Source organism: Phanerochaete carnosa (genome assembly GCF_000300595.1).
Source record: "Phanerochaete carnosa HHB-10118-sp unplaced genomic scaffold PHACAscaffold_4, whole genome shotgun sequence".
Taxonomy (NCBI): Eukaryota; Fungi; Basidiomycota; class Agaricomycetes; order Polyporales; family Phanerochaetaceae; genus Phanerochaete; species Phanerochaete carnosa.
In genome coordinates, this window is record NW_006767631.1 from 3,661,492 (window position 1) to 3,683,492 (window position 22,001).

Sequence of the window (22,001 nt, forward strand, 5' to 3'; positions counted from 1 at the left end):
TTTCTTCTCCTAATCCTCCTGAAAGTGTTATTGACATGTGGGTACTCTAACTCGTCTGACGACTCCATTATTCAGCGCTCCAAGGCATCGGACAAACTTCATTGTCGCGAGTGGTGGCTGGTGCTTAATAATTTCCCCCCGGTCCCAAATTATTTGAGGGCGCTTAGCACTTGGTATCTTCCACTCGAGGGCATCTGGAAGCATATACTATAGTCTACGAGTTCATGGTATTAATTAATATTCGAGCTGTCAGCTTGTCGGAAAGGATGATAGATACAGTAAATTTCCAATTTTCATGCACTGTGAGGTATATAACTGCAGCAACAAGCCTCTACCGATTTATGCACCCCCGGGCCAAATCACCGCACACACACTGGTAGGGCCCAGGCTACCCATGTTAAATTCTCACATTCTTCCGTTTGGATTTTCATGACATGCAACCCTAGGAGGAGTCCTTTGAGAGCATCCGCTGCTTTTCAGACTCGAAGAGTTGCCTGAGGAGTGCTTTAACACAAACGGCGACCTCTTGGCTTACAAGTACAGAACACCAGAATATCTTCCTGGTTCTGCTATTCCTGCTTCACACAGCCCAGATGCAAACCGTGACTCGCTCCTATCTCATGTGCTCGCATGGCGTCCTGAGGCGAGACGGGGTCAGAGCCCATGGATATCAACGACTGTGAGTTTACCATGGATTGCCTGGGAGGGGAGAAGGCGTATATGTGAGCCGCACATCTCATGTTCGAGTTGCGCTTTCAGCTAGCTCATGAACTACCACTAGCTGCACCACAGCATAAAGTCAACAAGAAGAGCATCGTTGTGGCCATTGACACAAGATTGATAAGTTCCAAAGATTACCTTATGGTCCTGGTCAATCAGAGTGTTCTGTCGAACCAGGAACAGCAGAGGACGTGGGAAAGATTGTAAGGCGGGTATCTACTTGAATGCCAACTCTCTACTGACATTGATCGAACAGCTGCAAATTCTCGGTGCCACCAGAACTCCCTTTGCCGTCAGTACATATCTCGACTCTTGGCTGTCTTGCCTCTGACGTGCTGCTCCACAGGTTAAAAGCGGCGGGCACACCGCCAATGAGGGGTTCTCCTCTACAACTGGCGTGCAAATTGCCATGTCGCGCTTCAATAACGTCGTCTACGACAATGAATCACAGACGGTCACCTACGGTACAGGCCTCATCTGGGACGAGGTTTATGCTGCGCTCGAGCCGTACGGCGTGAACGTCGTCGGGGCCCGTATTACGGGCGTCGGGGTCGGCGGTGTCAGCAACGGTGGAGGTCCGTTGCAGCGCGGATCGACAATTGTTGGAGCTTATCTGACGAGACCTATGCATTTTAGGGTATTCTTGGCTGACAAATCAGCACGGGCTCACGGTCGATAATATTGTCAGCTTCGAGATTGTTTTGCCTAATGGACGGGTCGTCAATGTAACTGAGAAGAGCGACCCAGATCTCTTCTTCAGCACGAAGGTGTGTAAAAGCTAGCTCTTGGAGAGGGCGTGTAGGCTGAACACATGCGATGCAGGGTGGATACAACAACTACGTGGGTGCCTTGTGCATTTGATCAGCTGTGTGCACCATTTTTACTCGACCGCAGGGCGTTGTTACACAGATTGAAGCGAAAGCCTACACCCAATCACAAGTCTGGGTGCGACACCTTCTTTCACCCTGTCACGTCGTTCTCGCTCACTTATTACCCCAGGGTGGTGTCTCGATCATCGTCGGAGCCCAACCGGATGCCCTCAATGCTGCTACCCTGAAGTTCCAAGCCAACGTGATGGACCCTAAGGCACAAGTCCTTCCGACATACACCGTGGCCGGTGGAATGGTCCGTGGTTTTCTCTCTACAGCATTTATCGATATTCATTCGAATACTCAAGTAGCCTGTGATGACTATCCTTATGTTCTACGACGCGCCCAACCAGCCACCCGGCATCTTCGACGACTTCCTCGCAATTCCTGCGATCGAACAGGACATCAGCACTCGCTCGTTCTTATCTCTCGTCCAGTCATTGCCCAATGCGACACTCGGTGCTCGGTATGCATGAGATATCGTATATCGAATAAGCTGTCCGACCTCCGTCTTCGCAGGGCTGTATACAATACTGTATCACTGACTCATTTCACGCCTGGGCTGCTCGAGGCGATTAATAACGAGACCCAGGTAGGTTGTTCGCTCCCGTCTATATTCCACACCGGCTCAACGAAAGGCACAGTTCTGGTCACAGAAGCTTGGACCGGAGTCCGCCTCTTTGATATCCTACGACGTCGAGCTCTTCCTTGAGACAATTTTTACGCATGGCACAGTACAATCCTCCGCCTACCCACCATCGCGCAAGCATGGCCTGCTCCCGCTTAACATCTACTACGCATGGGAGTCCTCTTCGGCGGACCCGATCGTGCGGGCTGCTGCCATGCAGAGCGCAGCCCACCTGAAGGCTGTCGCCATGGCTGAAGGCCAGGACATCGGCGCCGCATCTTTGTACGGCAACTACGCAATCAAAGGCACGCCCGTAGAGCAGATTTTCGGAGAGAGCCTGCCCCGGATGCGCGCGACGAAGCGGCGGGTCGACCCACAAGATGTCATGGGTCTTGCTGGTGGCTGGAAGGTGTGTGGGACATGTTCGCCTATCCTTATCGATATGAGCACAAACCCTGCTTAGGTATCGGTTTAATGGACATCTTATATTTCATTAGTGCCCAGTGCATATACAGTATCAGTGTCTCGTAAACCAAATATACCTCTCCAGAACCATTCATTCTATATCAGGTCTGCTATCTGTAGGTAGCGTTGGATCGAGGTAGCTGTGATTGCATTTTGTGCAGACGTAGAAGAGTATCATCCGAGTTTCTCTTCGCTTCGACTGGTCTTGGAAATAGACAGCACTACGTAAAGTGTGAATGAGATGTCGAAGCTCCTGAATAAGATTCCGTCGACGTACTCGTCATTCCCACATTTTGGGCAAACCATCTTCGCGTGCGCCTGTAAGCCGCCAGTTAGCAACAGACAGCCTCGATACCATAGGGCTCAAGACTCACAAGCGTTGTATCTGTTGGGAGGTCGTGCGTGACACCGACTTGCTCCCTAGTATCCAGCAACGGTCAATATCTGTTCAGATGCTAGCACTGACCGTCGAATGCGGTCCCCAGTTTGGAAACGAATACTCACTTTGTGACTGTAAGTAAGTCATTGCGGTAGACTAGCTTGTTCTCTCCTGGCTCATCAAAGTCGCAGATACGACATGCATAGACCATGATGCGGCGGTCGGGGTCGGCCTTGGGATAGAGCAGGTTGTTGCATTCCGAACAGAAGTGTAATGAAGCCTTGGATTGGCAAGCGAGGGTTTACGGTCGAGGGAGAGGTAAGTGATTGTATGAGCGCGACACAGCGTGATAAAGCATAGTTCAGAGCAGGTCCAAAGTCGATGCACAAAAGATGCGTACCATGGCCGATGATGGGGAAGATGGTGGTTTCGGTTAAGCTGCGTATATGGGCGCTTGGTTACGTTCCGTATCTTGTCCTCGACGCTCACATCGTCTCGTACTCATCCATAGCGCTGCGTGTGACCAACACGGTCTGCTTTGGTACCCTTTTGAATGTCTCTATTTGAGCTATTTTCACAGAGCTACGGTCGACTCTACACGCTTCTGGTCGCTGCACGAGTCGTATTCGCCTTCGTTGGCACGGGCTACATACACCCCGACGAATACTTCCAGAATGGCGAAGTTACTGCAGGTCATTTCATTTGCTGTGTCTCGAAAACGTCAAGGTTATATGAGAACATTTAGGCAGTGTGCTCGGCCTGCATACACTGAAGACTTGGGAGTGGGACCTGTCGTTCCCTTGTCGATCCATACTCCCACCTGCAATGACCACTGGAGCTGCCTTCACCGTACTACATAAATTATCTGACAGTACGTTGAGAAATACATGCATAAAAAATGTCTTTTTCACTTATCTGCCGAAGATGTTTCGCCTGCCCATATATTCTTTGCAGAAAGGGCGGTACTCCTCCTTCTCTCATTCTTTCTGGGTGCGCTTACACATCAGTGGAGTGTACCAACTTACTGAGTGGCCGCGTAGATGCATGCATGTATCGTCTGATACCGCGGAAGCCTTTGCTGGCATTGACTCTTCTGTCGTCTTCACATGTCATGCTCACCTTCCAGGTGAGGCCGTTCTCTAATTCTCTCGAGGCACTGTGTGTAGTTTTTGTCCTGGACCGCTTCTGGAAGTTGCTCCAAAGTCGAACAAGAGTGAGTGAGCTCAGTTCATAATAACGTGGCGTCACTAACGGCTGTCCATAGAATGCCTTTCGGCGGAATATTTGCGTACTCGCCGTACTGTTCGTCGACGGAATATTCACAAGAATAACTTTTATCGCCTTTACGGCGCCTGTTGCGATAGAGACGCTACTCGAAATCTCTCGTATCATCCGAGAAGGAGGCTCCGTTAGATTCACCTCGCTCCTCCGCGTCTCTGCACCCGCGGTATTCGCTGCTATCTCAGCCTATCTCGTTTACGTTGGGGTCGATTCTGTATACTTTCTGGGGAGCACGGCCAAACCTGTACTCACGCCGTACAATTTCTTGTTGTACAACCTACGCACCGAGAACCTCGCCGAACACGGCATACATCCGCGCTGGTTGCACGTTGTAGTCAACCTTCCCATGATACTCGGACCCCCATTGTTTGTCGCCGGTGTGCGTGCAGGCTGGCAGGCCTTGCGCGGTGACCGAGGTGTCAAAGAGAATTCTTCTGGAGACTCTCTTGCCCGTATGAATCGAGGTTAGCTCAGGCTCTTGCGGTACATGTGCTTACTGACTTAGACCTGCCCCTCGCAGTCTGCGCCTGGACCGTTCTTTCAGCGCTCTTGCTGTTATCGTTCCAGCCGCATCAGGAACCGCGCTTTCTCATTCCGCTCGTATTTCCTACAATCCTGTTGGTGGCTAATAGTGGTATCATTGACCGGCTGGGCAAATTATTCTGGGTTAGTCTGCTTAATATCCGTGTTGTCAGGGAGTGAGAATTGGCTTTTCCCACAGGTCTCGACGGCATTGTGCAACATCGTGCTGGCTGTCATATTCGGATTTCTGCATCAAGGCGGAATCGTACCATCGCTTTTTCGCGTCCACGAGCTGGTACAGCAGACCAACCATAGTAGCGCAATCGTCTATTGGAAAACCTACATGCCACCGAGGCATCTTCTTGCCATCCCCGAGACCGGTGCGCGCTTTGGCCCTGTAAAAAAGATTTAGCTCTTATTTTCGTGCTGCAGACGTCCAGTCAGGCCTGGTCTCTATCATCGACCTTGCGGGCGCCGACGCCGACGAGGTGCGAAATGCCCTCTTTTCCCTACCGTCTAGCGATGGCACTGGTGGTGTGTATCTTGTGACACCGCCATTTGCGGTCAGGAGTCTGGATCAGCGCATGTCGCAGTGCTTGAAGCTTGATAAAAGGATATACCCCCACCTCGATTTGGACCACATACCGGAGAGCATAGAAATGGGGTGGAAGGAGGGACTTAGTCTTGGGATTTACCTTGCAGAACTCGAATGTCTAAAACGAGTCGCCGATCCAGTATCCTAGTAACAATTATACGGTAAGTGGCCTATCTCGCTCTTCTGAAGCAGTACTGAGTCTAAAGCGCCCATTCAGTAGCTGTGTCGGATTCTCCGGAGGCGTGGTATGTGCTACGTCACCGTATCGCTCTGACAGCTACTGACGAATCTCCGTGTTCGCAGTAAACATGCCGTGTGATTGGACTGTCAGATTAGGCTGTCGGAGATCGCATCGTAACAGGATAAGGGTCCGCAATGATCTGCGTGTGCATGCATCTGCACGAACACGCGACGACAAAAGCGGTGTGTCTATGCAACGTTCGTTCTCGAGAACCCCGTCTTGGGTTCGCCCTACACGCTGCGCGCCACCGATTCAATGGCGTCAGCCCTTTCCCCTGATGCTTCCCGGTCTTTCCTGACAGCACATGAGGCTAGGGGGCATAATATCGGATGCGCGTGTTCCCATTCTGCGAGCTATATCGTGGCATCGCGCGCAGCGTAGACCGGTCGCGGTCGCCTTACATGGCACAGTCTATCCTGCACCTGCCTGTTGCCCATCGCCGCGAGGTGTTGCCTGGACGTCACTGATAGTGGTACCTTCCCAGCCATACTAGGAGACAAGACGCTGGGATGCTCTGAATACTAATATGACGAAGCTGCTTGCGAACGTCGCCCTTCTTGTCTTTCGCCCATACTCTCACTCGCTATGCCCAGGAAGTCGCAGAAACATTCCTCTGCTCTGTCGTCTCACTCTCCGCATGCGTCCGGCTCGGGCTCAGCATCATTGAGTTCGTCATCGTCGGCCTCCTCCAGCCTTCCTACGCCTCCCGCCCCCGCACCGATCCCCGAATACGACCCCAAGCCAGAACTAGTCCAAGATCCTCCATTCCTCCGTCTCCCCGGTCTCTTATGGGCCAGCCCACCAGCCTACCCCTCCACATGGGAGCAACCGGGGAAGTTTTGGGACCATACCATACCACTCAACGGACAACATGCTCTCTTGGAAACGCCACCTGCGTCATCGGAACCTCTCGACGGACGCTGTTCCCCCGTTTCATTAGGCGAAGTATCACGTCCACCATCGCCCGCGGCAAGCGCCGCCAGCTTCTCGTCCCGCGACAGCTCGGACTCCGGCGTAGTTGCGGACGCCCGCTCAAAGGCCTCGCATGTTACGAGTATCAGCATACCGCCCTCCGTTGCGTCTCCCGCGCCGCACTCACAGCCGCCGCCGACGTCGTTCGGTCATTCATGGTTCTTCCATGCGCCCGTGCCGAGCAAGCCGCTCTCGCTGAAGAACTTCTCGCCGAAGACGACGCGGCACAGCCAGTTCTACTTCACAGACGACCTTGTGACGTTGAACGTGAGTTGCTCGGCGGTGTTTGGGTTGTCTGCGGTCGCTGAGCGGGCTGTGCTTTGCAGGTGGACGGGTGTCTCTTCAGGGTGCACCGCTGTTTCCTTGAGCGGGAGTCAACATATTTTAGGAAGCTTTTTGCCCGGGAGGAGGGGCGTGGGCTCTCAGATGAAACTGCGATTGAACTGCCGCAGGTTACGGTGGAGGCATTTGAGATCTTGCTACGCTTTGTCTACTCCGGGTAAGTCGAGCTACATTGGATCTCGGAACATAACATCTGATCATAGTTTTAGGATACACCAGCCAGCCTCGTGTACCGTAGAGGACTGGATATCACTCCTCTCCGCTGCAACCTCACTCTACTTCCCAAAGCTGCGCGAGCATGCCCTGTGCGAGCTCGAGGCGCCGACATCTTCCCTCGACCCGCTCGACCGACTGCTGCTCGCAGATCGTTTCGAAATCGCACGGTGGCGTACGCCGGCGTACGTCGCGCTCTGCATGCGTGAGCACCCACTGCAAGAGTCCGAGGCTGCGCTGCTCGGTGTCAAGGTCGCATCCCAGGTCGCCCAGGCTCGCGAGCGCGTGCTCGTTGACATGCTCATCCAATGCCAGAGCGCACCGCGCACGAACAAGGCGGGGAACTGGGTACGGCCGCAGCCGACGAAAGATCTTAGCAGGGTCGAGCAAATCGTCGAGGGTGTGTTTTGGCCGAATGGGGTCTCTGCGACGTGCAGATAAACAGAGCGAAGCCGACGCTTCACGGAAATGAAGATTAAGCCCATCCTATTGTTATATTCTGTATGATACATTATATTTGGAGCGTTCCATGCTGCTCTCCCATAGTTACGGAAGATGCAATGTACATGGCAGCAGAATAGTGCTGCGAGTTTTTCAATTCGTAGCCCAGTAATATTAATTCGGGCCCGTCACCTCGTTTGCTCCCGCTCGTGCCTGGCGAGTCGAAGAAATTGCTGGGCCTCGTGTTATTCGCGCGTCGGCGACCAGACGTATCTTCTTGCTGAGCCTAGCTAGCCTGTCGAAACGTTAACCTGCCCAAAATGCGTCAAAATGCGCTAAAATAGTACAACGGGCGCCCTATGACGATCTGCCACCAGATCTCGGCAGTTCCCGCCCCTACGTCAATTTCCCCACAACAGAGCCCGGAATATCGTCAGTCGTTTCCTCAGGTAATTAATCCATATCGTTACTTGCAAGAAGATACGTAGTGATATGATATCTAGTATTTGAGGAAAGTGACATAAGAAAGAGGACCAGTGGACATTCAACTGACATGAAACAAATAAAGCCTAGATGGTCCGTGGAACTGAATAGAACGAGACTCGAAACGGCTGGAACGTGACACGCCCGGCGGGGATGAGAGCAGTCACGCGAGTGATACGGACGTCTGGAGCCAAGTGGCTATATAAACCTTCTTCGAAACAGACCCGCCTCCGCAGCTTGACTACAATCATCTCTCACATCGTCCGCACCGCACTCAATCGCAGCACACCATAGGCCACTATGACCCGTACTGAGCGTTCGACCTCGCTTCGTGCGATCATGAAGGACCGCTCCCAACCCCGCAATGCCATGGGCCAAGAGCTCAAGAAGGATGGCGCGGGGCCGCATAATTGGGGCGCGCTTCGGTACGAGCAGGAGCTCGAGGAGGACGCTCAATTCGACGGGGAGCGTGAATATGACGGGGAGGAGGGTGAGTACACTTCCGGTGTTTGGCCGCCACCTGAGGTTTGACTCGCGTGCAACCAGCTCCAGTCCCTCGCGAGGAAGGCACGACCTCTGCCCGCAGGCCGTCGGTCACGCTGACCGAAGAGGAGAAAAGGCGTGCGGCCGAGATCCGCAAGAATGCCCTTAGGTCTCCAGGTGAGTGCCGCTTGTCAGTGTGCTCGTTGAGGACTCCCTGAGACCGACTGTACTCACTTCAGATGTGGACCTTGCCGCCATCGCGCGCTCTTCTCACGCCGTATCTCACTCCCAGGACGAGCAGCCCACTCCCGTCACCGGTGTCTCGACCGGTGTAAGTACGCTTTGAATTGTAATTGCTACCCATCGCTCATATGCCTGTCGTAGACCAAGAACTCCCCTTAAGTTATTGGGACCAAAGATAGAGCCAGTAATTGTATAATAGGAACTTGCGCTAGTCACGAATGACGCTATGTAACACCCCATGTACTTGTACACTACAAACTTAACAACGCGTTTGAAGGATTGATCAATGGTTCGCCTGTCCTGTGTCGTGACGACGGCTGGTGCGGAAGCGGGGTCAGGTGGTGCGAGCAGCGAATAGCACGCAATAGCCGTCAACTGCGCAGGCTCGGGAAGCCCAAAAAAACTCAATTCGACAAGGGCACCCCAGACGCCACTAGGCCATTCAGTTCCATCAGTCTGTCGCCGTAGAAGGGGGCCTTCAAATTCGGGAACTTGTTAATTGCGTCTTAGTGGATTTGCGAGTATTGCGTAGCGTCGATCACGATCTCCTCCAAAGCGACATGCCCACAGCAATATTGAGAAAGCAACATTGTGGCGCGTAGACTATACTCGAACGTGTATACATCAAGAACCACTTTGACCTACACCTACATCCGATGTGCCCTGCCCATCTGTCCCGGGGCCTTGGTCGTTTAGCAATAACATGCTCAGCATCACGGCTGGGAGCCTTCTATAGAGCACACCGCGCGTCGGTACTCGCGCCAATGCCACAATACCCGTATGTTCCGACTACGAGATTGCCAGCCTTGCAAGGCTGTGGGCGCTTAGTACCTCACACAACATCTTGACCTCACTGTAGTTTTAATCAAAAGTTGGAAGTATATACACATATATACCACATGCACATCACAAGCACCTTCAAGAGAATAGATGAGTAGCGGATGATAGCTTGGGCATAATTGTCATTCACTCGGTCTTCACTCTCTCATATCCTTGGGGTTTTCCACTCCATCCGAACCAGCCCTTGTTTGCTTGTGGCCGTTCAGCGTCAGGGGACATCAAGTCCTCGCTCTCGATGTCGCTCGGAACCTCAACCTCCTCGAACTTCCCATTCCCGCTTCCCGGGCGCTCGCGCAGCGACGACGGCGACGAGGTGCGTGTGTGCCCGTCCGCAGGCGGAAAGGGCCGCGCAGGCTCCGAGACGTCGTAGCCCTGGAGGCCGGGGTGCGTGTCGAGCGCCGCAAGCTCCGCCTCGAGCTGGCGGCGGCGGTCGAGAACGGATTGGAGGACGGACGACGACGACTGGAGCCGGCTCGGGCCCGCGGGCGGCGTGTCCATAGCCTCCTCGGTGGCCTGCGCGCTCGCACGCGCAGTGCTCTGCGCCTGACGCATGAAGCCCGAGCCCGCCGCGACGACCATAGGGCCGTAGCTCCGCCAGAAGGTCTGCACGAGCTGCGCGGGCCCTGAGAGCGGGTCGGAGAGCGTCGGTGGGTTCCCTGAGTGCACGGCGGCCTCGCCTGTGAGGCCACCTTCGTCGAGAGCGTCCGGGCGCGCTTCGCCTCCCGGAGCCTGGTTCGTTGAGGCGACGACGTGGCCCCAGGCATTGCGGAGGAGCCGCTGGAGGTAGTTGTACACGTAATTCTTGAGCTGCGTAAGAGCGGAGTCAATCTCCTTTTCGTGTGCGGCAAAGAAGGGCTGGATGCGTGTCGAGTAGAGGATGGATGCGCCCGCAGTTTGTGGGAGCGCGAGCCAAAGAAGGAAGAGAGTTTTGAGGGTGAAGTAGAACGGGATCCTGGCTCATCATAAGTCAGCAGACGACACAGGGCGTGTGGCAGCGGGCACACCAGAATATAAGCCACTCTGCAACGTATTCTACCGCGAGAATACAGCCCAGGACGCTCCAGTACATGAGCCATCGCTCGAGTTCAACTTCGGACGCGGGGCGTTGTGAGAGGGTCTTGTACGACGCATAGCCGGGGTAGAGAAAGACACAAACAGCACTGCATCGTCATGAACTTCGCACAAAATGTCTATACACGGTGTGACACACCTAATGAGACGTAGTAAGAGGTTAAATAGCATGCTGGAATGGTCGCAAGAACAATGCCTGTGGTGCACAGTCGGTGCGGCGCGCAACCGTCATTATATGAGCGCTAGGATGCCCCTACTTTTTCGCTACTTACCTCTAGCTTGTTACGCTTACAAAATATTTAGTTATAATAAGCAAATGATTGATGGTATCACTGCATCGGTAAGAGCTGTTTAAATCTTGTTGTAAGAACGATTGTTACCGCTATTAGAAAACGCATGGCAAGCGTGTGTTGCGGAACTCGCGTTCGAGATTGTGAGGAACATTCTCGCAACTTCCCGTTTGTAGTCTCTTCAGCTTTAAAGCCGTGAAGTAACATGAGCCGACATCTCACGCCAGAGGAACTTCGTACCCCACATGTCCGAGACTCGCTCGTTGACCTACTTCGACGTCACCATCGGCGACCGGCCTGCGGGTCGTGTCGTCTTCCAGCTGTACGATGACATCGTCCCGAAGACTGCCGAAAACTTCCGTGCGTAATCTGTGTTATTCAGAGCGTGATCAGAGACTGAACGCCTGGCCTGAAGGTGCACTCTGCACTGGCGAGAAGGGTGTCGGAAACTCAGGCAAGCCCCTGCACTACCAGGGATGCAACTTCCATCGTGTCATCAAGGGGTCAGTCGTACCGTTGCTATGCGCTAGTTTACAGACGCTGACGTGGGGAGATGTTAGATTCATGATCCAGGGCGGCGATTTTACTATGGGCGACGGACGCGGTGGCGAGTCGATTTACGGAGAGAAGTTCGAGGACGAGAATTTTGACGTGAAGCACACCAAGCCGTTCCTGCTGTCCATGGTGCGTTTGCCTGCATATCGTCTTGTCACGAAATACCCATTGTAGTGCTTTCCATAGGCAAATGCAGGACCTGGCACAAACGGCTCGCAGTTCTTCGTCACAGCCGCGCCCACGCCGCATCTTGACAACAAGCATGTCGTGTTCGGCGAGGTCATTCGCGGAAAGTCGATATGTACGTATAGAGAACGATCATAGTTGATATTTGTGCTTCGCAACCTGACTCTTGTTCTCTGCAGTCCGTGCTATCGAAAACCATCCTACCTCCTCTGGCGATGTCCCCACTGAGCCGTGCACCATTGCCGCATGTGGTCAGCTTGACTCATCGGATCCCTCGCTGTCGGAGAGTGCAGCGGCAGCAGCGGACGGGGACCCTTACGAAGACTACCCTGATGACCAGGATGCATTGAGCGACGGCAATGTGCAGGAGAAGCCCGAGGTCGCCCTCCGCGTTGCGCGCGAGATCCGGGAGATCGGCAACAAGCTCTTCAAGGAGGGTAAGACCGAGACAGCACTCAACAAATACCAGAGTACGTCTCTTGTGGCACAAACTATCTAGACTAGAGCACTGACTGTACGTCACAGAGGCGCTCCGCTACCTCGATGTGCACCCTGTCCTGCCTGAGGACGCCCCACCAGAGCTCCAAGACTCGTATAACGCACTACTCGCGCCATTGCTGCTCAACTCCGCGCTCGCTGCGATCCGTGTGGGGCAGCCGCGTCTCGCGATCAGCAGCACAACACGTGTGCTCGACCGGCTCGAGCTGAACGATGCGGATAAGGCTAAGGCTTTGTACCGTCGCGCGCTGGGCCACAGTGCGCTCAAGGACGATGATACGGCTGAGGCGGACCTCGTCGCCGCGCACGAGCTCGTCAAGGATGATGCAACGATCGTCGTCGAACTCGAGAAGGTGCGTGCGCGCAAGAAGGAGAAGCGCGACAAGGAGAAGAAGGCGTTTAAGAAACTCTTCGCGTGAGCCCTGGCCTGCAGCAGACTCTCCGTAGATGCAAACGACAATCGCTGCATGTATAATAATAGTGTATTTTGGTTAAATTGGTGGTACTCGGCCTTATGACAACAAGAATGCAACTGCACTGTTTGGCTATCATGCGGAGCTCTTAAACCTACCGAGATTTGCTGCATGTTTCGTGCTGATTGAGGTGGTAAGTTGTGGATGGCTATTAGGCGAAAACGCGTCCCGAGCTAAGCAGCGTTCGCGGCGATCGATGTCACATCCGTACTCCGAGGATTTACGGAGGCCGAGCTCAAGATTATTGCGTCATTAACAAGGCAGTGCTCGATACCCCATCGGATGTTAACTGTACGGTCACACGCTAGGATGCCCTACCCTGAGACAGCACGTAAGACACGGCGGGCTGAGTCACACCACGCAGGCAGAGAATTTGCAGGCGAGTACGCCGGTAATGCCGCGCTTGTGCACAGATGGTTTTGAAGTATCTTGGGTATAGCCATCTTTGTGTAGATAATAAATACTGCTAGCGACTAGTGAGAGCCTCAATGAAAGCGTGCCGCACCTGCTTGTCTTTGGTGCGTCAACTTAAATGCTATGGTCTGGGTCAATTGGGCTGTAGTAACACACAATGAAGAAACCCCGCCATACAATTCGGCGTTCTTGAGATTTATCGGCTCGCAGAGGCGACTACCGGCGAGCGTGTGGACAAGCGAACGTGTCTCTCGCTTGCCTCTCGCTGGTGGCATGGTTGTGGCATGCGTTGCAACGCCGCTTCGGCGACTCGAATGCATGGCAATGCTCGCTGCACCGTCGACACGTCAGACATTACTGCTTTTTATCATATGAACGATACTTGCCCTTGCCGAGGAGAAAAGTCCTGGCCAGGCATCTCACCTTCGCAAGCGTTCAAACTACGATATTCGCCATATGCGGAAGCACGGCAATCTCCGAGACAGCCTTATTTTCCACTTCGGGCACGCAATGTTGCTTTGCCGCACAGCCCACAAACTGCCACCCACCATGCTCGTGTTCTTGGGATAGACCAACAACTCATGCCATTTTTTCTACCTATGTCCAGAATATTGTATCCGGTCTGTGGCTCGCCCCAACGCACTCTGGATCACCGCCCAAAACTTCCCGGGTCGCCGTGAACTTGCCTGGATTATCCGCTGATAGCGACGAAATACGCAGTCGAGGCCAGTCAGGATATCTGCTGGCAAGCAGCCACAGCTACCGCATCCGTGGCACCCCGGGCGCGAGGATAACACATCCACGGTCTGCCATTTGGAGTTTCGCACGTCGGAGAGCCTGCGGGCAGACCCTGAAAGCGCTTTTCGGGTCGAGGACCACGCGGCAAGTAGCCAGCTGGAGTGTTTAACCAGTGCAGCATGTCTTACCACGGTGTACAGCTTTTCTGCAACATGGCCGGCATACTCTCCTCCCAGGTGCAACCTGTGCAGCCTTGGAGCATCAACCGTTAGGTCGCCGGCGCGCGGAACACTGCCGTTACAGACGTTGATTGTGGCGGCTCCCCGCTCCGTTAGCTCGCTCGATTCGTCCGTTATCTCCAAATCTGCACAAGACCATCTCGTTGCTGCCCACACGACTGCGAACGGGTCTCGCGGATTATTTTCGTACGAGCTAGGCCCTTCTGGCGGGAATGTACAGACGAGCTGCGGGACAGATGCCACGACCCAGAATCACTGTTATGTTCGCTATCGGATCTTGTGTAACTGAACATTACTGACGACAATCTGACTGTTATTGTCGCTCGTAGCCCGGCGCAGTCGGCACCGAAGCCGGCGCTCTTGTCTCGTACTCAGCTTCCAATATTATCGTCAGTGGCCCATCCGATTCGGTCGAGCTCATTCTCCGTCTTCGATCGAGGCTGGATTACAAAGCAGTGAAGAGACATCTGGTGCATCATTCAATGACATTGTTCAAAACTGGTGTTACCCTCTTCTCTGAGTTTTAACTTGTCACGGGTTTCATGCTGACAGCTATGTACTCGAGTCATCGCTTGTGAAGGGCTTTAGGTGATGATGTTTAGGAGATTATAACACACCAACATCGGAGCACAGTAAGGAAATATCTCCTTGGCCACCCAGTGCGCCTCGTGCTGTGCATCAATTGGGAATTACACGTAGCCTGCATCATCGATATCGTATCTTAACCCGGACACATCCAAATTTGCAGTGCTGGCGACGCGCCAAACTTACGCCCACCGACCATGACGGGCCTATTGGTGCGTGGTTTTCCGCGTTTCCCACTCTTTTTCCCCTGCGCGCTCGCGCTCCTGCTCTATGACGCTCATTAGGCCCGTTTGCCCTTGAGAGCTCCGCTACACCCATGCGGCCCCATGCTTCCCTTGTTCCGTTTTCAGATGTGTAGCCAGGCCGAGTTCCGAGAGCTGCTTGCACTAAGCCAGACTGCTCCGGGGTTGTGTTGAGGCTGCAATTCCCCGGGGGTTATCTTTGTCCGCCTACCGTAAGCTGATCTACAGAAGTACTTGGCTTCCTAGTGCAGATATTCGCGATCCCGCAGGGTCCGCAAGATCGAATATCTTGATACCGCCTTTTCATATTGATCGGCATCAAAAGCTGCGACCGACAACGGAGGTGCGTCCACTTAGATCGAAGCGCCTGCCGAGCTCTCGTGGTCCCGGCTGCGCGACGCCTCTGCGCGAGGGTGTGTTCCCCGCATCCACAGAGCGCTTGCCTTGCCCCTCGCCCCGTTACGTGAACTGCGACCGCCCATCTCAGAGATGTGGCACAGGCCTCCGGTTTTGCAGGCATCTAGCAGCTTCGCGCCGAGGACCAGCCATCTGCCGCATAAACAAGTGTAACCCTGCCGCCCTTCAGTGGCCGGCGCATAGCATTGGGATTGCTCCCAGCGCCGTCGGAGTCATCACGTTCTCTCCGTGCGCAATGCCGGACACTGATACCGAAAGCTTTGTAGGAGGGCGGTGGCGGCTGCGACATATATAAGACGTACATCCTCCCCGACAGCAGCACATCCAGACAGCCTACGTATCTCTATTGCATCACTTCATCCAGCACATATTCGCAACTTTTTCATCGATATCATGAGCTCTACTGAGGTACAGCTCGCACTTTCCCGATTGTATGTGGCCATCCCGCTGACGTTTTGTGGCGCAGGCCTCCAGCAGCGTCCCCTACGACAGCGATGGCGAGGAGATTCCCCGCACCCCGCGTCGCACAGCGATGGCCTGCCAGTTCTGTCGCGGTGAGCAGCGTTCACACTGTTCGCTCTGGCCTTTACTGACCATCCCATCCCGCTAGCGCGCAAGCTCAAGTGCGACGGCCAGAAACCGCTTTGCGGGCAATGCGCTAAGCGGAACCAGCCGTGCCTCTATGCGCCTGTGTAAGCCAAATCACGCTCTGCAACTCTCGGACACGGTCTGACCAATCCTTGGCACACGTTCAGGCCGAAGCAGTAATGGCTGAGCCCTTCTATCGGCGCCAAGTCGATGCTGGCATCCTACGGCTCCGCAATTTCTCTCGACCCACCTTCTCGTCCTACTATGCTCTCTGTGATTGCTTCTCGGTGTTGTCGGCTTTGATTTTCGCTTACTGTTACAATGAAATGTATATCTGCACCTGTGCATCTGTCCTCCGCCTGTATCTATATGCGCCTCTCCCCGTTATACCACATCTTACTCATAAACGCCTGACTCGATCCGCTTATGAGACGAAGTGCATAATGAACTTGCGTTTTCCCACGGGAGATATCGGCTTCGACAACGCTGATTCGTCCCGGAAGATGACAGGAGCGAATCTAGCCGCTGTGGAACATCTTTCAATACACTCGTCGTGACAACGCGGAGGACGCAAGTGTGCTCACCTAGCCGACGGACGCGCAAAGCACCAGGCATACGCGCGTCCTGCTGGCACAAGAAGTGTAACAGCGAGGTCAGCGAGATCCACACCTATCCGTTATGCCATTCAGCTGCAGGGGCCCAGGAGCGGAGAGAGAAGAAACGGGAGCTATAACGACGTACGTTGACTGAGGCGCCGGGCAGGCCGTTGAGAAGCTGAATTTAATGAATGAAAGCATCACATGCCTACAGTCAGCCGCTCTGACAAAGCGAAGGTTCAGCAATGCACAGGCCGCACCTCGAACGCAGACTCGCGATCCGTGGTTTCCGCGCACGCCTGGTGCAGATGGGGCGGGACCAACGGCTCGGGCAGAGCGTCCAGGAGCTGCAAAAGGCAAGACGCGACGCTCAGGGCGAGGGCAGCTCGGCTATTTGAGTCCGGCACAGGCAGCTCTGTACCGGTGTCGAGTGCCTGTAAACAACGAACGTCATCGTCTGTTTAACGCGGGGCAGCCCGGTGCTAAACTCTGCACTCACCTCACGAATTTCGTCGACCTGAGCGAGGTCTCCTGGCGCAAGAAACAGATTATCCTGAACGTGCATAAGCTGCGCACGCGGGACTGCAAGGAGCAGCGAATACGCACAACATCGCTGCCATAGCTCATGAGCCAGCTGATGAGGCGCATGACCTCTTTCGGCGCTGTCGCGGCCTGTTCGTCAGGAAGCAGCCTTCGGACCCCCGTCATCCGCATAGGCCCAGGCATCCGCACCAGGCGCTGCATGCTTGTGGCGAAGCAGGTGCGAGCTGCACAGCCGGTTACTGAATTCAGCGCCTTCTTGCGGCGAAAGCGAGAAAATGACACACCGTAATCCCCGCTGACGACGACGAAGCTGTCATTGCCTCGCGCGACATGCAGCACAAGCGTTGCTTCCAGATGTGGGTCTCCAACGTTGAGCTTCGCGGCAACGGGGTTGTCGACGGTCGTGGTCAAGATTATTTCCTTGTGTTCGCCAGGTCGCACAAGACCCTGCGCAGTAAAACGTTGTCAGGCCCGCTGAAGGCGAGCGCGAGATGGAAACGCACCGCAACTGGTTTGACGCGGAGCCAGCGGGGACCTGGCACGCTGACATTTAGCCATTGTCCGCTCCGTTTTGGGGGGACTGCTCACATATTGGCTCTCCAGGCGCAAGCGGGACGAATCTGAATGCGAACGGAACCTGGAGGGCGAGGTCAGCCACGAAGTGGCGGTGCCGTACAGGAACCCAACGCACGCGGCCAGTATTCCGAACTAGAACGGATTGCTGGGCTTCCCGGTGGTACCTGGCCTGCGGTCAGAGCGCAGCGGGCGGAGGAAGAACACCCTTATCACGCACTCAATCTTACCAAGGTCGATCGCAGCTGGTTCTACGCTCACGCGGGGGATGTCCTCCGCATCTTCGATATGGGAAACCTCTTTCCATAGGCCGTGCGCGAAAGCGTCGAGTTTCTCGCCGTCGACGGTCGGTACCTGCGGGCCAAGAAGCATAAGCCCGCGCCTGTCCTGTGCAGTCGGGAATCGTGGCGCACGCGGAGTTCAAAAGTCGCCGAGACGGGGCGATGGTCGCTCATCGTAATCTCTTTGTGGCATTGGTATGTCTGCTGCTGGACGCGCACCGCTACAGAGGGAATATAGAGAACACGATCGGTCCAGGCCGGCTTACGCCTAAAACCAAAAATTAACGGCGACTCCGACAGTTGGCAACAGTACGCACTTCAAGTCATAACCTAGATTGTCAGAAAGCGCCCCGGAGTTAAAGCGATATGAACTGCAAGGGAGATGAAGGCCGTCAGTGCGGCTCCACAGAGAGCAAGAACGTACAGGAGGCACGCACGGGAAATGTAATATCCGATGTTCAATAAAGTTAGCAAATGCCTTGTCAGTCCGCCTCGCTAAGTTCAGCTGTGCGCCAGTTAAGCTCGTCTTTGCATATGCCCCACTCCACAACACGAGCAACGAAGCGGCGAACCTGGTCATATTGCAGCAGAAGCGGCAAATTATCCACAGCGTCATCCGCCAGCAGCGCGCGGGCGTCTGAGTCCGAGAGTTCTATCCGATAGTTAAGGTCTACACGCAGCGTCAGCGACTCTCCAAAATGTCAAATCAGCTCAACCTACCGCCAAGCCAGAACAGGGCATCGCTCTGGAAGGCGTGCAGCGGCGCGTTTGGTGGCGCACCTCCGGCCTGCGGAGACGGGGCGCCGGGGGCGGGAGCGCCGGCGTCGAAGACAAGCCGCCTGGAGATGTCGTGGAAGTCTGCGTTCCGTTTCTCGTACATCTCGTCGAACGCCGCGAGGTGCGCGTTTACGAACGTGAGCACGGCTCCGCGCGGGTGCCGCGCGTCGCGCGTCGGGCGGGGCTCGAACGCGAGGCGCAGGGCCACGGCGCCTTTATTGCCCTGCGGAAGCGCAATGTGCGAGTCAGCGGACGGGGCGTGCGCGCACAACGAGGCTGAGGAGAGCGGGCGTGTACCATGAGTCCCATAATTCCTGCGCCGACCGAATTTGTTTGGATGCGCTTGAAGCAGTCTTTCATTGTTCGCTTGACTAGAACCACCATCAGCATTCCGACGAGCTGCTTGCTCGCGAGCTGGAAATATAGGTAAGCTCCGAAAACTCCGAGATAGAAGAAGCTCTGACCTTCTCGTATTCTACAGCTTTCTCACCCAGCCCAGCCAGCGCCGCGGTAAGCCAAGCATCCTCACGTGTAGTTTCCGCGGAGTAAATCAGCGCTGAAGCCGAGAGATCCAGCTCCTGAAATCCTAGAACTATCAAATCCGGGTCGTCATATTTGCCGGCGAAAGCTGCAGCAACTGGCAAGTCCGTCACGCTCGATGCATTGGAATCCGCACTAATGTCGGGCTGTTTCCCGAATGGCAGCGCTATAATGATACTGTCAGGTGCAAATGGAGTAGTGATATGATTTGTCACTCAACCAGTTCCTTCTCCCGACGAGTCCGTCGCGATACCTTCTAATGAAAAGGGAGAAAGCTCTTTCAAGGGTGGAATGTATTTGTTCGCGCCGGTCGAGGGGCCTCTGACCCATGCCGACAAATCCTGTGACGGCAGCTTCCCGTTGACATTAAAAGTTCCAATGCGCAGCCTGAGAGGATCAACATTTTAGAGATATCACTTATCTGGTGAAAGAGATTTGGGGTACAGACTTCAAAGAGGTCTGCGAGCCAGAATTATAAAGCTGCTCGACTTGCGATCGTATCCAGAATTCGCGGATGATAGATGTATCGAAGGCATCGTCACCGAGAGACCCTGCAGACGCTTCTGATAAGAGTTCAGAGATCTGCCGGTGGACGTGACGCAGGTCCTGTGGCTCAGCCGAAACTATGCGACAGGACGTTCATTTTCATGTACATCACGGTCACGGGGGCAATTGACTAACGAAGAGATGGCTTCGACTTTGATGTATAGGGAAGTATCCAGGGGTATGACGGAGTTGCCCCAGGCTCGGAGTTAACGACTAGATTTTTCGCTTGAGCTTAATCATCTTGAGCAAGTAGCAAAAAATAGAACCAGAAATGTCTTTCAGCCTCTTGACCTCCGTTAGGAAGGGCTTGAGATGTGGAGAATCCTGAGTGGTGAGAGCGATCGACCTTTGAGACAGGTCGTGTCCAGGGTGCAAGGTCAGTTTGAATTCCGCTACACCCAGGAGCAGGTTGTGGTGCACGTTAGTCGATAGCTCGCCCTAAAGTGGAGAGAATGATGGTACCTGACTGCGGTTGCTTAAGAGTTTCCATGGAGGCAGAGGTGAGATCAATGGTGTTCCGCTTCGCTTGGGCCATTGCAATAGTGAATCCACTCAATATCGGGAACGCATGCTCAACAGTGTGTTGTACAATGGTATTCCCCGCTGTGGACGCTTTCATGTGAGACTTGAAGATAAAGACACTAAGCATATAGTTTATAGCCACAAGTCATAAGTCGAAAACGATCCAATGCGCGAGCTCACCATCCTTGCTCTTCTCCATACGGGTCAATGTGTGCAACCACAGCTAGCACACGCTTCCTATTGATCTTGGCATCCTTGCGACGTTGCTTCAACCTGGTAATCGCTCCAGGAACTTTAGAATCAGAGTCAGTCTCAGACTCGCTGCTTGACGGGGAGCTGCTTGAGGACGAGGACGAATCGCTGTCTGTTGGTCGTGGTACCGCCTCGGCTTCAAGGACGAGTTTCAGCTCTTCGGAGTTGCGCAATAGCTGCTGTATGAATTTCTCCAGGTCTCCTGACATGTCAAATAACTAGAAAAATGTGAAGGTTCTCGCGGTAGAGGTGGTCGCGAGAGCGCAATTCAGGTAAGGTCGATATTAAGTCGTAAATCATCAAGATATTGGCCGCATCGCTTTGATGGGACCTTGCTGATTGCATCAGGGCAACGGCCGAGCCTGTCAAGCTTCTACTGTTCACGTGCAACTCACGTGATATATTCCGCATTGCTCCGGTGGGAAATGAGACTAGGCCTAAATAGACACAAAGATAGACGGCGATAGGCATCCTAGGCAAGATCTGCTCAGGCCTCAGGCTCACGGGGGCACTTCCGGACTCAAAATGTTACCACCCACTTTCCTGTCCGCAGAGATCTAGGGCGACAGCATGTCAATGTCATCTGCATCAGGCAACTATGGGCCGGAGTCCGACCTTCTTTAGCATCGCATTCTCCTGCTCCCCCGCGCACATCATATCCCGCGGGAATTGAGCAAGCAGCGTAGTCATATAAACGCAGCCTCTTCAAAATACACGCTCCGAACTCGGTCGGCACACCCATGTCCACATCACCCACTTCCACAGACGCGGTCCATGACGACGAGTATTATTTCCAGGATGACCTAACGGTATTCATGGCGCGTTACATGTGTATGCTCTGGAGATGGTGGTGCTGAGGACACAGATGCTCTCCAGGTTGAACGAAGGTTGTTCAAGGTGCATCGGCACTTCCTCATACGAGATTCGGAGTTCTTCCGAGGACTCTTTGCATGCCCACTACCGCCTGGGGAGGAGGCGGAAGGACAGTCGGATGCAAAGCCCATCGTCCTATACGGCGTGACTGTACATGAGTTCCGATGCCTTTTGCGATTTTATTACGACAGGTACGTGCATCACTTTCCCGCCATCCATCGAAGCGATTCTCATCCGTCGCCTTCCTCATAAATGAACAGAACGTACAGACCCGCAATCGACTCGCTCGACGACTGGATCGCACTGCTCTCCATCGCGACGCGCTACGTCTTCGACAACATCCGTGACCTCGCCCTCGAAGAGATCGCACAGCGGCTGCACGACCCGCTGCAGAAGATCCTCCTCGCGAGCAAATACAACGTGCCACACTGGCTCCCGCTCGCCTACGCGGACCTCGTGAAGCGCCCCGAGCCGCTCTCTGATAA

At 54.3% G+C, this 22,001-nt stretch overlaps 10 protein-coding genes across 10 annotated transcripts; 7 read left to right on the plus strand and 3 right to left on the minus strand.

The window, feature by feature from the left end:
* Positions 1-875: 875 nt before the first annotated feature.
* Positions 876-2,680, plus strand: PHACADRAFT_91510 (uncharacterized protein; the record flags this gene model as incomplete). Its single annotated transcript, XM_007395067.1, has 9 exons — positions 876-923; positions 977-1,012; positions 1,067-1,295; positions 1,357-1,487; positions 1,615-1,665; positions 1,720-1,845; positions 1,901-2,055; positions 2,109-2,181; positions 2,228-2,680. Coding segments are annotated over 9 exons (1,302 nt in total), but the record flags the coding sequence as incomplete, so codon positions are not given.
* A 93-nt stretch (positions 2,681-2,773) lies between these two features.
* PHACADRAFT_160812 (uncharacterized protein) lies at positions 2,774-3,464 on the minus strand (the record flags this gene model as incomplete). The annotated part of the gene is made up of 5 exons (XM_007395068.1): positions 2,774-2,903; positions 2,960-3,000; positions 3,057-3,102; positions 3,187-3,341; positions 3,462-3,464. 5 exons carry the CDS (start codon positions 3,462-3,464, stop codon positions 2,774-2,776), a joined length of 375 nt encoding a protein of 124 aa, XP_007395130.1.
* Positions 3,465-3,544: 80 nt separating this feature from the next.
* PHACADRAFT_255017 (uncharacterized protein) lies at positions 3,545-4,068 on the plus strand. Its single transcript, XM_007395069.1, has one exon. It carries the CDS (start codon positions 3,615-3,617, stop codon positions 3,804-3,806), a length of 192 nt encoding a protein of 63 aa, XP_007395131.1. The 5' UTR covers positions 3,545-3,614; the 3' UTR covers positions 3,807-4,068.
* A 620-nt stretch (positions 4,069-4,688) lies between these two features.
* On the plus strand, positions 4,689-5,607 carry PHACADRAFT_160814 (glycosyltransferase family 22 protein; the record flags this gene model as incomplete). The annotated part of the gene is made up of 4 exons (XM_007395070.1): positions 4,689-4,806; positions 4,863-5,008; positions 5,064-5,244; positions 5,297-5,607. The coding sequence occupies 4 exons, from the start codon at positions 4,689-4,691 to the stop codon at positions 5,605-5,607; spliced, it is 756 nt and encodes a 251-aa protein (XP_007395132.1).
* A 239-nt stretch (positions 5,608-5,846) lies between these two features.
* PHACADRAFT_255019 (uncharacterized protein) lies at positions 5,847-7,862 on the plus strand. Its single transcript, XM_007395071.1, has 3 exons — positions 5,847-6,939; positions 6,999-7,171; positions 7,224-7,862. Exons 1-3 carry the CDS (start codon positions 6,286-6,288, stop codon positions 7,666-7,668), a joined length of 1,272 nt encoding a protein of 423 aa, XP_007395133.1. The 5' UTR covers positions 5,847-6,285; the 3' UTR covers positions 7,669-7,862.
* A 544-nt stretch (positions 7,863-8,406) lies between these two features.
* PHACADRAFT_255021 (uncharacterized protein) lies at positions 8,407-9,155 on the plus strand. The gene is made up of 4 exons (XM_007395072.1): positions 8,407-8,641; positions 8,698-8,811; positions 8,874-8,965; positions 9,019-9,155. Exons 1-4 carry the CDS (start codon positions 8,452-8,454, stop codon positions 9,034-9,036), a joined length of 414 nt encoding a protein of 137 aa, XP_007395134.1. The 5' UTR covers positions 8,407-8,451; the 3' UTR covers positions 9,037-9,155.
* Positions 9,156-9,773: 618 nt separating this feature from the next.
* Positions 9,774-10,832, minus strand: PHACADRAFT_255023 (uncharacterized protein). The gene is made up of 2 exons (XM_007395073.1): positions 10,722-10,832; positions 9,774-10,669 (listed from the first exon to the last, which is right to left on the minus strand). Exons 1-2 carry the CDS (start codon positions 10,784-10,786, stop codon positions 9,844-9,846), a joined length of 891 nt encoding a protein of 296 aa, XP_007395135.1. The 5' UTR covers positions 10,787-10,832; the 3' UTR covers positions 9,774-9,843.
* Positions 10,833-11,307: 475 nt separating this feature from the next.
* PHACADRAFT_255024 (uncharacterized protein) lies at positions 11,308-12,850 on the plus strand. Its single transcript, XM_007395074.1, has 6 exons — positions 11,308-11,438; positions 11,494-11,581; positions 11,639-11,762; positions 11,820-11,934; positions 11,999-12,289; positions 12,345-12,850. The coding sequence occupies exons 1-6, from the start codon at positions 11,324-11,326 to the stop codon at positions 12,734-12,736; spliced, it is 1,125 nt and encodes a 374-aa protein (XP_007395136.1). The 5' UTR covers positions 11,308-11,323; the 3' UTR covers positions 12,737-12,850.
* Positions 12,851-16,161: 3,311 nt separating this feature from the next.
* On the minus strand, positions 16,162-20,914 carry PHACADRAFT_208418 (uncharacterized protein). Its single transcript, XM_007395075.1, has 24 exons — positions 20,572-20,914; positions 20,332-20,510; positions 20,136-20,261; positions 20,005-20,082; positions 19,772-19,946; positions 19,544-19,710; positions 19,248-19,489; positions 19,081-19,197; positions 18,727-19,006; positions 18,579-18,676; positions 18,444-18,511; positions 18,324-18,377; positions 18,139-18,274; positions 17,946-18,079; positions 17,844-17,892; positions 17,741-17,789; positions 17,656-17,687; positions 17,437-17,599; positions 17,216-17,376; positions 17,109-17,162; positions 16,870-17,043; positions 16,755-16,787; positions 16,598-16,682; positions 16,162-16,538 (listed from the first exon to the last, which is right to left on the minus strand). The coding sequence occupies exons 1-24, from the start codon at positions 20,850-20,852 to the stop codon at positions 16,438-16,440; spliced, it is 3,036 nt and encodes a 1,011-aa protein (XP_007395137.1). The 5' UTR covers positions 20,853-20,914; the 3' UTR covers positions 16,162-16,437.
* A 469-nt stretch (positions 20,915-21,383) lies between these two features.
* Positions 21,384-21,999, plus strand: PHACADRAFT_81201 (uncharacterized protein; the record flags this gene model as incomplete). Its single annotated transcript, XM_007395076.1, has 3 exons — positions 21,384-21,472; positions 21,531-21,707; positions 21,777-21,999. Coding segments are annotated over 3 exons (489 nt in total), but the record flags the coding sequence as incomplete, so codon positions are not given.
* Positions 22,000-22,001: the final 2 nt, after the last annotated feature.